At 39.3% G+C, this 17,358-nt stretch overlaps 1 protein-coding gene and 1 long non-coding RNA gene across 2 annotated transcripts; both read left to right on the top strand.

Moving 5' to 3' along the window:
* Positions 1-1,958: 1,958 nt before the first annotated feature.
* On the top strand, positions 1,959-15,581 carry LOC103511183. Its single transcript, XM_026825025.1, has 5 exons — positions 1,959-2,253; positions 4,402-4,549; positions 7,934-8,172; positions 8,952-9,197; positions 15,113-15,581. Exons 1-5 carry the CDS (start codon positions 2,083-2,085, stop codon positions 15,446-15,448), a joined length of 1,140 nt encoding a protein of 379 aa, XP_026680826.1. The 5' UTR covers positions 1,959-2,082; the 3' UTR covers positions 15,449-15,581.
* On the top strand, positions 6,429-7,356 carry LOC113468262. Its single transcript, XR_003392084.1, has 2 exons — positions 6,429-6,716; positions 7,266-7,356. It is a non-coding gene; the product is annotated as an uncharacterized LOC113468262 (long non-coding RNA).
* Positions 15,582-17,358: the final 1,777 nt, after the last annotated feature.

Genomic DNA, 17,358 nt, shown 5'->3' with positions numbered 1-17,358 from the left:
CCAGTATGTGGGCATGATAAGACACGGTAGGAAGAGTGGTATATCGGTATGATGAGAACTGATAGCTATCTATAATGTCTGTAATTAACATACAGTCTGGTGAGTTATCTGGCACTCGGCATATTCTTAATAAAACTTTTTTCCAAGGGTTTACCTCTTTTATACACAGTTAATGCCTTAGGACTGGTTTTACCATCATGAACTACAATCTTATTACTGGAAACAGAGGGGATAAAAAACGACATCACATCCCGCTGTTATACTCGTATTTAGATGGGGTTTAAAGTCAAAGGAATTTGAAAAATCATTGCGAAGAACAATACAGGTTCTACCCCTTCTATTCATTTGAAATATAAGTATTATTTGTACCCCATTAACAATAGCAGAATCGCACATGCATAATAAATATGAAGATATAGGTAGGTACATTTTATATGAGAGTGTTATTGTTGCGATTAGCATATTGAATAAAGACATTCTGGATAGGTATATAGGTAATTGTTTAGAATAGAAATGTATAAGGACATTCTAGTTACCTATGTATAATGTTCAAATTGGAAAATCTTTCAATTGGCAAGCTCGTGCTGTGGTTTCAATAGTCCTTGTCTTTCCCGAGTGCTGAGACAGGTGTTAATTATTGTATTTCTTGGCAAGATTTGTAGTAGTGCTCGCGGGGTTGTATTAGGTGGTAGGTGAGATGGTAGAAATGGTAGCCTGAAGCTTTTCCACAGCCACACACGTTCCTACTATCTGATATACCTGGGTCTGTCAGACATCAGCCTGAGTGTGAGTGACTGGCATTACGCATTAGACACCGAAACTTTCGCAATAGGTGAGCTCACGTCAGTGGAAACATTTTAGGGGTCGACCTACTATAGCTTTACTAATAAAAGACAAAGACTCCATCTAACGATCTCTGACTTACAGTTCCGTTACGCAACTAATTCAATTTAGATTTCGTGTTAACCCCACATTATCCACTTATTAGAAATTAATTTCTGAAGCCACAAAAAAATTCGTGGCAGTGAATTAATGCGTGGTTCTAATCTCTCTTCATAACTACCTTAGCTCATGCGATTGTTAAAAATTTTTGCTGTCACATGTCAGTCGTGTGGAAAAAAGTGGTAGCTGAGTCTGGCTGAGGGACTGTAATCGGCTGAAATTTCCTTTAGACTGAAATAACACTGTCTTCAACTGTGTTGATTTTCTGTTCACAGCAAGGTCTCTCGACGACCCCAGTGCAGTACGGACACACATGCAGTTCTGATATGGAGCACGTTGCATATTGCATACGAGCATGTTAGGTACATGATATTTACACATGTATACCTACCTACATTTCAGCATGTAAATGTAGGTAGGTATACATGTATTGTAGGTACAATGTACATCCTTATAAAAACAAAGAGTCAAAGAATACCTAAAATGGAAGTACCCACCTACTTACCTATAAGGAGGAAAAAATTCTCTATAAAATCCAAATAATATCATTAGGTTTTGCCCCCGTAATAGTAGGTTAGTACCAACAACCCTAGATCATAGGTACATATTATCAACAATACCTACACCCTTAGGCAGGATTTTAAGGAAAAGAAGACGATTTTTTTTCGCCCTAAAACGCCAATCAGATAGTTTTTTCCGTGTAGAATAATTATATCAAGTTTCAACAAACAAGAAGGATCAACTTTTTTGTTCCGTTACGCAACTAATTCAATTTAGATTTCGTGTTAATCCCACATTATCCACTTATTAGAAATTAATTTCTGAAGCCACAAAAAATTTCGTGGCAGTGAATTAATGCGTGGTTCTAATCTCTCTTCAGAACTACCTTAGCTCATGCGATTGTTGATAATTTTTGCTGTCATGCACATGTCAGTCGTGTGGAAAAAAGTGGTAGGTGAGTCTGGCTGAGGGACTATAATCGGCTGAAATTTCCTTTAGACTGAAATAACACTGATTTCAACTGTGTTGATTTTCTGTTCACAGCAAGGTCTCTCGACGACCCCAGTGCAGTACGGACATAGGCATAGTTTGACTCTGGACTACCATCATCGGGATGACGATCAGGATTCTGTAAGCAGCATGGCAAGCAACACGTCCAGTCTGTGTGAGCATGCGCACTTCGCACGCAATGGCACGACCTATTCTGCGCGCAAGATGAAGTACATCGTGCATTGCGCGTCACATAGTGATCAGGATGGGGAGTATCTTACTCCGACACAACGCGCTAACAGGAGCATTCGCCGTCTCAGAGTGAGTAGAGTTCTCCCTTTGTCCGTTCTTACAATAGGAGTATTTCCCTGGCCTAAGCCAGCGAACATACCACGTCAAATGTACCAGTTCAAGGATGGGGAGTATCTTACTCCGACACAACGCGCTAACAGGAGCATTCGCCGTCTCAGAGTGAGTAGAGTTCTCCCTTTGTCCGTTCTAACACTAGGAGTATTTCCCTGGCCTAAACCAGCGAACATAGCACGTCAAATGTACCAGTTCCCAATGGTTCACTGAAGTTAAGCAACTTTTTAAGAGGTTAGTATCCGGATTGGTCATCTGGGCAATCTCGTGCTACTGGCTTTCAACGGCCCCACTCAGGCTGGTTGAGGTTAATGTGAGGAAGAGGGTAGCGTGTCGCCGAATAGGGGGTGAAAATCTCGTCACTAAAAACCTTAGGTCGGCCTTTCACTATCAGGTAGACCTGACAGGTCGCCTGAAAGACTTATTATTGCTGCCATATGCAGAGGTTAGTATCCGGATTGGTCATCTGGGCAATCTCGTGCTACTGGCTTTCAACGGCCCCACTCAGGCTGGTTGAGGTTAATGTGAGAGGAAGAGGGTAGCGTGTCGCCGAATAGGGGGTGAAAATCTCGTCACTAAAAACCTTAGGTTGGCCTTTCACTATCAGGTAGACCTGACAGGTCGCCTGAAAGACTTATTATTGCTGCCATATGCCATAGTTATTCAGTGACGCTTAACCCCTTCAAAAAAATCCCTGGCCTAAATTAACATTGACGGTCTGAAATCTACAGTAAAGATCACCTAATGATTTTTGCTCAATGAAAACACCTGTGTTACGTCATTGCACACATGGCCTGTAGCAATATGTGTTAAGCGATACTTTGTTATCTACCTAATACTACAACCAAGATAATGATCTGCACCATATTGTCATCGTGTGATTTATGTGGGCTTATTCATGTGCAGGGGACGTGGTAATAAAGAATGAGGTTGTGAAAGCCATTCACTCGTAGGGAAATCTACAGTAAAGATCACCTAATGATTTTTGCTCAATGAAAACACCTGTGTTACGTCATTGCACACATGGCCTGTAGCAATATGTGACAAGCGATAATTTGTTATCTACCTAATACTACAACCAAGATAATAATCTGCACCATATTGTCATCGTGTGATGGCCTGTAGCAATATGTGACAAGCGATAATTTGTTATCTACCTAATACTACAACCAAGATAATAATCTGCACCATATTGTCATCGTGTAACTTATGTGGGCTTATTCATGTGCAGGGGACGTGGTAACATAGAATGAGTTTGTGAAAGCCATTCACTCGTAGGGACGGAAACCTTTTTATACAGGGAATCTAGAAAGTCCTTGAGAAGGGAATCAGGTGTGTGATGAGAACTTGGAACTGCTTTTCTTATGGCAAATCAGAAGAGGGAATAGTTGGATTGAATAGAATAGAATATACCTTGTTTAAATCATTCCCGAATAGGACTGAAAAGTCTCCTTACCCCAGCAGTCTAAAAAATGTCTCTTATATTTCATGGATGGGATATAAAGGTGTGTACACACTTAGTTCACGGGCCGTCGATCGACATCGATTCACAATAAATTCACATCGATCGACGACCGTCGACTATGAGTGGATTCACCTTAAGAGGATAAAGATAAAAACCTCTATTATTTTCTGGTAGCATTCTCACCTGTGAAAGATTGTAGGCTAAACTTACCATTTGCAAATCTGTTACAAACTTTAGGATCAACTTACCATTTGCAAAACTGTTACAGACGCTGCTGGCCGAGGCTCAGGCAGAGATCATGGACGAATAGAATAGAATATACCTTGTTTAAATCATTCCCGAATAGGACTGAAAAGTCTCCTTACCCCAGCAGTCTAAAAAATGTCTCTTATTTTTCATGGATGGGATATAAAGGTGCGTCCACACTTAGTTCACGGGCCGTCGATCGACATTGATTCACAATAAATTCACATCGATCGACGACCGTCGACTATGTGTGGACTCACCTTAAGAGGATAAAGATAAAAATCTCTTTTATTTTCTGGCAGCATACTCACCTGTGAAAGATTGTAGGCTAAACTTACCATTTGCAAATCTATTACAAACTTTAGGATCAACTTACCATTTGCAAATTGTTACAGACGCTGCTGGCCGAGGCTCAGGCAGAGATCATGGATAAGGAAAACGAGATCATGCGTCTCACCAAGGAGCTGGTAGAAATCAGACTGAACAAGGCATCTCCTGACATGAAAGACGGCCAGGACGGTGCTGATGGCAAACATTGTGACGGCCATGATTTTTCTTGCGGCTGCAAAAACTTTCTTGAAAGGGTTTATTTGCAAATGTAAAATAATGAACGCAATGGCTCTCAACTTCTCAAGTCTCAATTCCTCCATCACATCGTAGGTATGTAGGTATAGGAAACCGGCAAGCCCATGTCAATCAGCCATATGAAGAAAATTCATTGCACTCTAAAACAACATATTTCAGTATGACTGTACAGTTATGAATGTTTCTTTTTCTTCAAACACCCTGTATGTATTTATATCTGACTACATTATTATTTGTACCTAATACCTACTTACCTACCTGCTGATACTACTTACTTACTGATTGCATTTTAACCCATTAACTCCTTCTTAACTCCCCCAATCCCAAATTAAGTAATTAATTAATCTTTTCATAGTTCCCCAGCAATTATTTTTCAACCTTTAGTTATTGTTTCATTTTTTCTAATTGAAGTTCTTAAATGAAAAAGTTTATTAGGAATAAGTATTGTTAGGAATATAGGAAAACAAACAACTGAGGACCCAAATTTAGACAACCATGAGTCGTCAATAATAGACGAAAGAGGCACATTTGCGGATTATAGGAGGAATGGTTCACCTCTCAAAAGAGGTTACATTGTTTGCATGTTCTACAGTAGGCTGTGAATTCGGAAGAAAATGGAAATCCCCCAGCAATTATTTTTCAACCTTTACTTATTGTTTCATTTTTTCTAATTGAAGTTCTTAAAAGAATGGAAATGGGCCACCCCTTATGATTAGAGAATTTGAGCAATGGACGATTTATTAGCAACCAGTTGCCTAGTATTGGATTTATCTGATTACAATAAAATTCCATTGATTCCTACACTGCACACCACCAACACCAAATTTACGTAGCCCACACCAAATTTTCCGTTGCCCAACATGATATGACAATATTGAACTACCACCCCCAGCAATTATTTTTCAACCTTTAGTTATTGTTTCATTTTTTCTAATTGAAGTTCTTAAAAGAAATGAAAAAGTTTATTAGGAATATAGGAAAACAAACAACTGAGGACCCAAATTTAGACAACCATGAGTCGTCAATAGACCTCTCACCTCTCAAAAGAGGTTACATTGTTTGCATCTTCTACAGTAGGCTCTGAATTCGGAAGAAAATGGAAATGAGAGGTTACATTGTTTGCATGTTCTACAGTAGGCTGTGAATTCGGAAGAAAATGGAAATCGGCCACCCCTTATGATTAGAGAATTTGAGCAATGGACGATTTATTAGCAACCAGTTGCCTAGTATTGGATTTATCTGATTACAATAAAATTCCATTGATTCCTACACTGCACACCACCAACACCAAATTTACGTAGCCCACACCAAATTTTCCGTTGTCCAACATGATATGACAGTATTGAACTACCAATTAACCAACAACTTACACAAGTTACCCAACATCCAACCCACATAAAGAAACTACACATGAACTTGATCCAAAAGGGATAGTCCATACACTACTCCACATACACTTGATTCACTAGGGATAATTACAACTACATAGGTACACCTTCTCATTAAAGTAGCTACTCCGTTGTCCTCACGAAGGCTGAGTGCACAACGAACTCTAGGCACAGAGCCGAAAAACTTCGACCCCGCTGGAAATCGAACCCAGGGCCTACGGCGCGGCGTGCAAGCCTCGTATGGTACCCACTCGGTAGCTTTCTTAGAGCCGTATTTAGAGGAAGGAACTTAGAACTTCAATGGATAATCCGCCTCTGGTACGATTGTGTATGTAACTATGTAGGCTTTGTATGATGTACTTATATCGAAAGGTATTTTGCAAAACAAGTTCTCTCTCGAGACAACTTCACAGAAAGTGCTCGGGGAATTCGGTTTGCATGAACCACAATCACACAGACATGGGAAACAGGAGACAAGATGATTATCAGCGCGAATTCCGGGAAGAACAAAGAGCCAAGAAATCGACCGGGTGTGCCTGCCGATCTAGAAAGGAAGAGGAGAAAAACAGAAATAACCCCGATCGCGATAGAAACCCGGATAATACCCCGAGAAGATCGGGATATTACGAGGACAAGTATCAGAATGATCGGCGGAGATAATATGCACACTTTGAGCAGGAAGAGGAAACTTGATGAATACCTGAATGATGAAGATGACTGATAGAAATACAATCATGGTAATGAGATAAATGTGTGTTGTGTGAGAACTCTTGATATAGTGGTTAGACAGGTTAGAAATACTAGTTAAAAACAACATGAAGATGACTGATAGAAATACAATCATGGTAATGAGATAAATGTGTGTTGTGTGAGAACTCTTGATATAGTGGTAGGACAGGTTAGAAATAATAGTTAAAAACAACATGAGTGTCAATCCTGGGTCTGTCTGAAATCATGTACTTATATCGAAAGGTATTTTGCAAAACAAGTTCTCTCTCGAGACAACTTCACAGAAAGTGCTCGGGGAATTCGGCTTGCATGAACTTAATTGTTGCAACCTTAACCTTGTTTCTCAACACAACATGAGTGATAGAAATAATAGTTAACAACAACATGAGTGTCAAACCTAGGTCTGTCTGAAATTAAGAAAATAAACAATTTAATTTCATAAGAGATGGAGCAAAGTTGCCCATGACAATGACGGGGGTTGGTTTACAAAATGAATTATCTATCAATTTAAGTCTTATCTTCCTAGGAATAAAGAAAATCGCTTCTCGAATTCACAGGAAAATTGCATGATTGAAACGATTTGAAAATGTTTTCCAAAAAATAACGTCCCTTAAGTAGACACCTACCTACTAACTGTGCATCAAGAAACCAAAGTATGCAAAACTAATCCCAACCCGCTCGCTTTGACTTTTTTGTCTGTTTGGCTCATTCCCCTTTTTATAGTACTGAGAATCAGATTTCTTCGAGTGAGATCCTTGATTGGAGGATTGGCCGTCGTGTCTGTCTGGAGGTTATATCGACAGTTCAAAGGTGTTAATGGTCGCGATGGTGTTGGTTTGAAAAGATGTGAAAACCCAACACCTGCATGGAGATCAAAAGGGGCGGAGGACTTCTGTGCCATGCGTCTTCCCACCTATTCTTTCAAGGGGGGTCATAGAAAGGTGTTTGTGTGTCCTTTCTTTTTTTTTGGAAATATGAAAACGCTTTCTGTCCTTTTAGGAGGATATGGAGCAAGAAAAGAAATACGAAACTTCTTGTCAACGTTTGGAGACATCTTCTGAATCCTCGGATAGTATAGAAAATGAAAATGTCTTTTGATGATTCACAAAAAATCTCATGATCTTTGATCTCTGTGATGTTTGGGTGGAGGAGCTCAATGGTTAGGACGAAGAGCTCCTTTGGGAGAATCCTGCTTCTTTAAATATAGAAAATATGTTGGACGCAGATCTCAAATTTAGAGATGCTCTACTGATCCTTAGATTTCTTCGAGTGAGATCCTTGATTGGAGGATTGGCCGTCGTGTCTGTCTGGAGGTTATATCGACAGTGCAATGGTGTTAATGGTCGTGATGGTGTTGGTTTGAAAAGATGTGAAAACCCAACACCTGCATGGAGATCAAAAGGGGCAGAGGACTTCTGTGCCATGCGTCTTATCACCTATTCTTTCAAGGGGGGTCATGGAAAGGTGTTTGTGTGTCCTTTCTTTTTTTTTTGGAAATATGAAAACGCTTTCTGTCCTTTTAGGAGGATATGGAGCAAGAAGAGAAATACGAAATTTGTCAACGTTTGGAAGACATCTTCTGAATCTTCGGATAGTGTATAAAATGAAAATGTCTTTTGATGATTCATAAAAAATCTCATGATCTCTGTGATGTTTGGGTGGAGGAGCTTAATGGTTAGGACGAAGAGCTCCTTTGGGAGACTCCTGCTTCTTTAAATATAGAAAATAATATATGATGGACGCAAAGTTGCTATCATCGTATAGAAAAGGCTAGAAGATTTTTCTTGATAGATCTCTGCAGGAAGCAATGACCTCTGTACAGTTTTACAGTTGTACCTGCCGAGATGTGAACTGAAAAATTGTCTCCTTTGTTAGGAACTTCTCTTGTATTTGATAATAACTTTTAAATTTAAAATGAACAATTCTTCAGCCATTAAAAAGGAACAATCGCGGAGCAATGTACCCAAGGATTCAAATGGACAATGTACATACGTCAAATGGAGTCATCAAACTTTATCATTCAGCCAAACAGATCTTATCAAATGAATTGCGGAATCTTCGGATAGTGTATAAAATGAAAATGTCTTTTGATGATTCATAAAAAATCTCATGATCTCTGTGATGTTTGGGTGGAGGAGCTCAATGGTTAGGACGAAGATCTCCTTAAATATAGAAAACATGTTGGACGCAGATCTCAAATTTAGAGATGCTCTACTGATCCTTGATATGATCGTAATACACATACAGTGATCCTTATGTTCAATCTTCACAGGTTCTACGAGCTGAAGCCTCAGTATGACTCTGCCGCGCTCCGTGTCAAAGAATTGGAGAAGGAGAACGCCGACCTGAAGAAGTCCATGAAAGAACAGGAGGACCTGCACCAGAGTATGGTCACCCTGTATGCCAAGGAGAAGCAGGGATTGGTCGAGGCTGTCCAGAAGAGTAACCAGACCAACGAGAAGAGTAACCAGGCCAACCAGACTGATAGTGTAAGTGATGTCCAGAATACCCATTCCTTAGTAACCTAACGAAGGGTCCTTTAGGTCCGGAAGAGGTTCTTGACGATTTTGCATTTAGTTTGTATGATTGTTACCACAATAGTGCTTGAACGGTTTGTCCAATTTGGATCAAATTTGGAAAGGGCCATTCGGCCTTTTGGGGTTTCGTAGGAACTTCTAAGTTATTCGGCCTTTTGGGGTTTCGTAGGAACTTCTAAGTTAGGTCTACAGTCCACTGTACAACTTATTCATACAACCTTGCTAATTATTATTATGTTAAGGCGGTCTCTTCCTGATCCCTTGTGTGCCGCGTCCATTTTAGTTTAGGACTATTGCACTTGCTGATAGTGTCCAGGAGTTCACAATCCTTTCATTACTTGATGTTATTTCATTATCAATATTATCATTGTTAAGTAATTTGGCCCTCCTTCGCTATTTCAGGTAATCACACCCGTACATCACACCCTTGCCCCTACACCCTCCCCTTCCATTTATGAGATCGCACTGATTCACTGAATCCTGCCTTGTTATTAGGATGGCTACACTTTCTAGCTTTCCTGCCCATGAGGGTAAACATCAAGATTCTTTTTGATCAATCGCATGATTTTTTTGTCTTTTCTGAGGAAGAAAATATCCTTTTCTCTGATTCTTTGTCTTCTAACAGACTCTCGTTACACAAGATCCTAGAGAGGCGTTGACGCATTGAATATAATTACGGGATACGGGCTTCCATACAAAGAGATCTGAAGTATTTCTTGCAAAACCAAGTGCACTCCTTGTGCAAAGAGATTTTGCAAGAAATACTGCAGATAACTTCGTATCCATCATTACACTTGCAAATGGTGTTGCATTCCGCTTGTTTTACAAGTCCTGACTTGAGAATAGTAAATAGCGGTCGTAATTCTGCTGAGCAGGTTAGGAGTTACAGGTACTTGCGACCTCTGCCTCGCTAGGAGGTATCTAGATACGTCTAATGGGTGCCTGGTATTCTTTTATGCAGCTTAGTTTATCCAGTTATGGTCGTAAATCGTCAAGAATTCGTATAGAGCTGAGTTGTGTTCAAGTTACTGAGAATTATTTTCTGCGAAGTTGCGAGCCCGATGTAGGTACCTAGATACGTCTAATGGGTGCCTGGTATTCTTTTATGCAGCTTAGTTTATCCAGTTATGGTCGTAAATCGTCAAGAATTCGTAGAGCTGGGTTGTGTTCAAGTTACTGAGAATTATTTTCTGCGAAGTTGCGAGCCCGATGTAGGTATCTATAGGAGACAGAATAACGTATAAGGATACGTAGAAGCAAGATCATTAGGTATTTTATGACCGTTCCATTCAACCATTAGGGGGCGATCCTCCTTTAGAAGTTAAAAAGCTTCTTTGAGTCACACAGGCATCAGACACCGATATAGGTACCGTTCCATTCAACCATTAGGGCGATCCTCCTTTAGAAGTTATTAAAAGCTTCTTTGAGTCACACAGGCATCAGACACCGATATAGGCACGGTGGAATCGGTCAAAAGCTTTCAGTGGATAAAGTTTCATTGCTCTGCATAGATTTAAAATTTCAAATCAAACACATAAATTACAAGTCACACTAGACGTTGCTTAACTTTGGTATTCTGCCGGAAACTGGTACACCAAATTTGATAGAAGTTATGGTACCCAGCGCGCAGCGTTTTCAGTCTTCCTAATGGCCCCTCGCTCTCCACAGCTTAAAATTGTTAGGTAGGTAACCTCACATGCAACCACACCAAAACAATACTTACCTAACGAAAGCACGTAATATAGGTACTCGTACTCCATTCTAGGTCACATTTCATTTTCATTCTGCCAACCTATATTTGCGTATTAGGTATACTTGGTACAATTTCTATTACCAGTACCTACGTTGTTAATGTGAAAATGGAAACACATATACATACCCCCCAGTGCCAATATGAGGGTAATGGGGTTATTTCAGTTGAGTCTTTCTGCTGATTGAAACACGGCAAACTTTTGTTGTTAAATTTGTTGACCTACTAATACTGGGCTAGTTTTAGGTTTTATTTTTGAACTCAAAACCGAACTGTATTTGTCAACCAACCAGTACGGAAGTAGATAAATATCAGGTACTTCCTAGGTGAACCATGACGCAAAAGAAACTTCCAGACGGTTTCCACAATGTAGGAAAATAAATATATGTAGGTACTCAGGTACGTGAAAATTAAGTACTCACCTACTTATTACTGCATATACTTACTAGGCACCTATACTGCTCTTGGAAGAGCAAATGAATCATGCATTTCAATTTTCAAAAAAGCGACGTTTCGACCACCAACTAACAGAATAATTTCACTACATCATTAGTATTTTCGTATTTTTTCCCGAAGACACAACAAACACAGTAGAGGCAGCTAAGCATGCTGCCCATCAACACCCACACCCTATGTTATACTCGTATTTCTGTTAATACTTACATGTGTGTTTGTATTAGTGTTGGGAATAATTTGTGTCACTGCATCCAGTGTTGAGTCAGACTCAGGCAGTCGAAACGAGTTCAAATACTCCAAGCTGAGTCTTTCACTCCGCGAGGGAAATGTTTTCTCCTTAGCGGGCGCTTTTATCGCTGGTTGGTGTAAATGAGGGCCGTATATAAGGAGGTGAGGGGGTCCTGGCCCGCCCTTGGGCTTTATTTCTACTATTTACTGTAGGCCGGACACTGAAAATTTAGAGCATCCCCCCTCAATAACATCCTGGATACGGGCCTTTTCCGTCACAGGAAAATTTTCTAGATAGCACGGTCACAATTACCTATGTATGTGTTGTATGCAGTACATACCTAAATTGTATTGACAGACTGTTAACTGGACAGGTACCGACTCGTATTATCAATCAAACTTTGCGTGAAATTGCGATTCTCAGGAAAACAACTTTACTCTACGAGGTAAAGGTAAAGAAAAGGACTTCACCGATTTCTGAACCTACAGGTGCTAGTGAATCAACCAGAACGAACTACGAGTACAATGACATGATAAAAAGCACTAAAAGCAGTATTTAGTAATAGTTATTTCGATATACGCATGTAGTAAGAGGTGCCTAATAGGCCTAGTGAATCAACCAGAACGAACTACGAGTACAATGACATGATAAAAAGCACTAAAAGCAGTATTTAGTAATAGTTATTTCGATATACATATGTAGTAAGAGGTGCCTAATAGGTATTTCGAGTTAATTGTTCAGTTTGTACCATGGCCTATGCGTGAATTAGTAAGATAATAGACTGCATCTCTTTCTGAGAGTACACTGCTCCTCAATAATGACATCTCAACTTCTCATAATGATGAACAAGAACCTCTCTCTATAGTAGAGATTGCCTGACTATATTTCCTCCATTATCTTCGGCAGTAGGCAAACCGAATCGAATTGGCGTTACAAAATGATTGCCATATGATATGAGTCATCATTCTGAGTCTTTAACAATGGACATCTTGTTATGATTGAGAAATTGATTGCAGAAGAGAAACAACCAGTTATGGAGCAAGAAGAGAAATACGAAACTTCTTGTTTCTTTTCTTGTCAACGTTTGGAAGACATCTTCTGAATCTTCGGATAGTGTATAAAATGAAAATGTCTTTTATGGGTCATAAAAAATCTCATGATCTCTGTGATGTTTGGGTGGAGGAGCTCAATGGTTAGGATACAGTGATCCTTATGTTCAATCTTCAGTTGCTATCATCGTATAGAAAAGGCTAGAAGATTTTTCTTGATAGATCTCTGCAGGAAGCAATGACCTCTGTACAGTTTTACAGTTGAACCTGCCGAGATGTGAACTGAAAAATTGTCTCCTTTGTTAGGAACTTCTCTTGTATTTGATAGTAACTTTTAAATTGAAATGAACAATTCTTCAGCCATTAAAAAGGAACAATCGCGGAGCAATGTACCATAATAAAAAATTAAAATAAACAATATGCTTGACTTTCCCAAATTCCATGTTTCCTAGTCTAAAGTATGTTTAGGTATGTATTTTTTTTTATTTTTTAGGTATTTCAAGTTAATTGTTCAGTTTGTACCATGGCCTATGCGTGAATTAGTAAGATAATAGACTGCACCTCTTTCTGAGAGTACACAGCTCCTCAATAATGACATCTCAACTTCTCATAACGATGAACAAGAACCTCTCTCTATAGTAGAGATTGTCTGACTATATTTCCTCCATTATCTTCGGCAGTAGGCAGTAGGCAAACCGAATCGAATTGGCGTTACAAAATGATTGCCATATGATATGAGTCATCATTCTGCGTGTCTAACAATGGACATCTTGTTATGATAGAGAAATTGATTGCAGAAGAGAAACAACCAGTTGCTATCATCGTATAGAAAAGGCTAGAAGATTTTTCTTGATAGATCTCTGCAGGAAGCAATGACCTCTGTACAGTTGTACCTGCCGAGATGTGAACTGAAAAATTGTATCCTTTGTTCGGAACTTCTCTTGTATTTGATAGTAACTTTTAAATTGAAATGAACAATTCTTCAGCCATTAAAAAGGAACAATCGGAGTAATGTACCCAAGGATTCAAATGGACAATGTACATACGTCAAATGGAGTCATCAAACTTTTTGATTCAGCCAAACAGATCTTATCAAATGAATTGCTCCAGTTGCTATCATCGTATAGAAAAGGCTAGAAGATTTTTCTTGATAGATCTCTGCAGGAAGCAATGACCTCTGTACAGTTTTACAGTGTTGTAGTTGTACCTGCCGAGATGTGAACTGAAAAATTGTATCCTTTGTTAGGAACTTCTCTTGTATTTGATAATAACTTTTAAATTGAAATGAACAATTCTTCAGCCATTAAAAAGGAACAATCGGAGCAATGTACCCAAGGATTCAAATGGACAATGTACATACGTCAAATGGAGTATGGAGTCATCAAACTTTTTGATTCAGCCAAACAGATCTTATCAAATGAATTGCGATCTAATTAGAATCTCGATCTTTGCCCTAAATCACCAAAGTATGGAAAAGTATTTACGATTGTCCAAATTCAAAATTCTGCTTTTCCATTGGCTATTACACTTGTAAGATACTTTTCCATACTTTGGTGATTTAGGGCACTTATCGTACTTCAGAGTCTTCAGACCCATTTATAAGATCGCACTGATTCACTGAATCCTGCCTTGTTATTAGGATGGCTACACTTTCTTGCTTTCCTGCCCATGAGGGTAAACTTCAAGATTCTTTTTGATCAATCGCATGATTTTTTGTCTTTTCTGAGGAAGAAAATATCCTTTTCTCTGATTCTTTGTCTTCTAACAGAAATGAATTGCGATCTAATTAGAATCTCGATCTTATCGTACTTCAGAGTCTTCAGACCCATTTATGAGATCGCACTGATTCACTGAATCCTGCCTTGTTATTAGGATGGCTACACTTTCTAGCTTTCCTGCCCATGAGGGTAAACTTCAAGATTCTTTTTGGTCAATCGCATGATTTTTTTGTCTTTTCTGAGGAAGAAAATAGCCTTTTCTCTGATTCTTTGTCTTCTAGCCAACGAGAAGAGTAACCAGGCCAACCAGACTGATAGTGTAAGTAGTAATGTCCAGAATACCCTGTACCCTCTCCTTATAACCTAACGAAGTAAAATCTTTTGGGTCTGAAAGAGCTCTAGTTCTTGACGATTTTGCATTTAGTTTGTATGATTGTTACCGCGATAGCCCTTGAACGATTTGTTGAGTTTGGACTAAATTTGGTAAGGGCCGTCCGGCCTTTAGGGCCTGCATAGGAACTTCTGAGTTAGGTCTACAGTTCACTTATATTCATACAACCTTGTTGATAGTGTCCAGGAGTTCACAATCCTTTCATTACTTGATGCTATTTTATTATCAATATTATCATTACTAAAAGTAATTTGGCCCTCCTTCGCTATTTCAGGTAATCACACCCGTACATCACACCCTTGCCCCTACACCCTCCCCTGTGCCTCCTCCCAAATCAGTGGCAGATGAGAATGTACCCAAGATTCTGCAAGAATTGGAAATTACCAGGAGAGAACTAGAAGAAATCAAGGTAAAACCGAAATCACAGTTTGGTTCTTTTCGGACCAGTGCCTTTCTTGGAATTCGACCAGTCGAAATTTTTTCCACGGAAAAGTGCATACTTTTTTTCTTGTTTGCGTCTAATACGTTTTGTTTTCTCTTGTTGCAAATGGGAATTTGGAGGGACACTATTTTTGTATTGGGTGTGGTATGGCGTGAAGCAACAAGGTGAGGTTTCTTAATTAAAATCCAGTTGAAAAGAGGTAAAAATACCCATGCAAGAAATTAAAAGTTCTTTGCTCTAGCTCCCACAATTTAGGCATTTTCAATTTTCAAATAATGCAATACTATCTACAAATTGGCACTGTTCTTTTGCAAAGATGAAGGAATTTGTGATTCCTTCGCCCTTTCTATTAGATACGTCTAATGGGTGCCTGGTATTCTTTTATGCAGCTTAGTTTATCCAGTTATGGTCGTAAATCGTCAAGAATTCGTAGAGCTGAGTTGTGTTCAAGTTACTGAGAATTATTTTCTGCGAAGTTGCGAGCCCGATGTAGGTATCTATAGGAGACAGAATAACGTATAAGGATACGTAGAAGCAAGATCATTAGGTATTTTATGACCGTTCCATTCAACCATTAGGGCGATCCTCCTTTAGAAGTTAAAAAGCTTCTTTGAGTCACACAGGCATCAGACACCGATATAGGTACGGTGGAATCGAGAGTAGAGTTCTCCCTTTGTCCGTTCTTACAATAGGAGTATTTCCCTGGCCTAAGCCAGCGAACATACCACGTCAAATGTACCAGTTCCCAATGGTTCACTGAGGTTAAGCAACTTTTTAAGAGGTTAGTATCCGGATTGGTCATCTGGGCAATCTCGTGCTACTGGCCTTCAACGGCCCCACTCAGGTTGGTTGAGGTTAATGTGAGGAAGAGGGTAGCGTGTCGCCAAATAGGGGGTGAAAATCTCGTCATTAAAAACCTTAGGTCGGCTTTTCACTATCAGGTAGACCTGACAGGTCGCCTGAAAGACTTATTATTGCTACCATATGCCCATAGTTATTCAGTGACGCTTAACCCCTTCAAAAAATCCCTGGCCTAAATTAACATTGACGGTCTGAACGTGGAATCGGTCAAAAGCTTTCAGTGGATAAAGTTTCATTGCTCTGCATAGATTTAAAATTTCAAATCAAACACATAAAGTACAAGTCACACTAGACGTTGCTTAACTTTGGTATTCTGCCGGAAACTGGTGCACCAAATTTGATAGAAGTTATGGTACCCAGCGCGCAGCGTTTTCAGTCTTCCTAATGGCCCCTTGCTCTCCACAGCTCAAAATTGTTAGGTAGGTAACCTCACATGCAACCGTACCAAAACAATACTTACCTAACGAAAGCACGTAATAGTATACACTCGTACTCCATTCTAGGTCACATTTCATTTTCATTCTTCCATTCCAACCTATATTTAAGTAGTATACCTACATTTTCTATTACCAGTACCTACGTTGTTAATGTGAAAATGGAAACACATATACACTCGTACTCCATTCTAGGTCACATTTCATTTTCATTCTTCCATTCCAACCTATATTTAAGTAGTATACCTACATTTTCTATTACCGGTACCTACGTTGTTAATGTGAAAATGGAAACACATATACATACCTGATTAAACGGAAGTAGATACATATCAGGTACTTCCTAGGTGAACCATGACGCAAAAGAAACTTCCAGACGGTTTCCACAATGTAGGAAAATAAATATAGGTACTCAGGTACGTGAAAATTGAGTACTCACCTACTTATTACTGCATATACTTACTAGGCACCTACGAGTAGGAATCAGGTGTGTGATGAGAACTTGGAACTGCTTTTCTTATGGCAAATCAGAAGAGGGAATAGTTGGATGGAATAGAATAGAATATATACAATATAAAACACATGTAATACAGCTGATGGGTACTTCAGCTGTACGCTTCGTTAGGTTTTTTTTCTGAGTGTACCTTGGTTAAATCATTCCCGAATAGGACTGAAAAGTCTCCTTACCCCAGCAGTCTAAAAAATGTCTTTTATATTTTATGGATGGGATATAAAGGTGTGTCCACACTTAGTTCACGGGCCGTCGATCGACATCGATTCACA

The sequence above is a fragment of the Diaphorina citri genome, unplaced genomic scaffold, assembly GCF_000475195.1.
Source record: "Diaphorina citri unplaced genomic scaffold, Diaci psyllid genome assembly version 1.1 scaffold685, whole genome shotgun sequence".
Lineage (NCBI taxonomy): Eukaryota > Metazoa > Arthropoda > Insecta > Hemiptera > Psyllidae > Diaphorina > Diaphorina citri.
The sequence above is the reverse complement of the archived record's forward strand: the minus strand, read 5'-3'. Positions and strand labels throughout refer to the sequence as shown.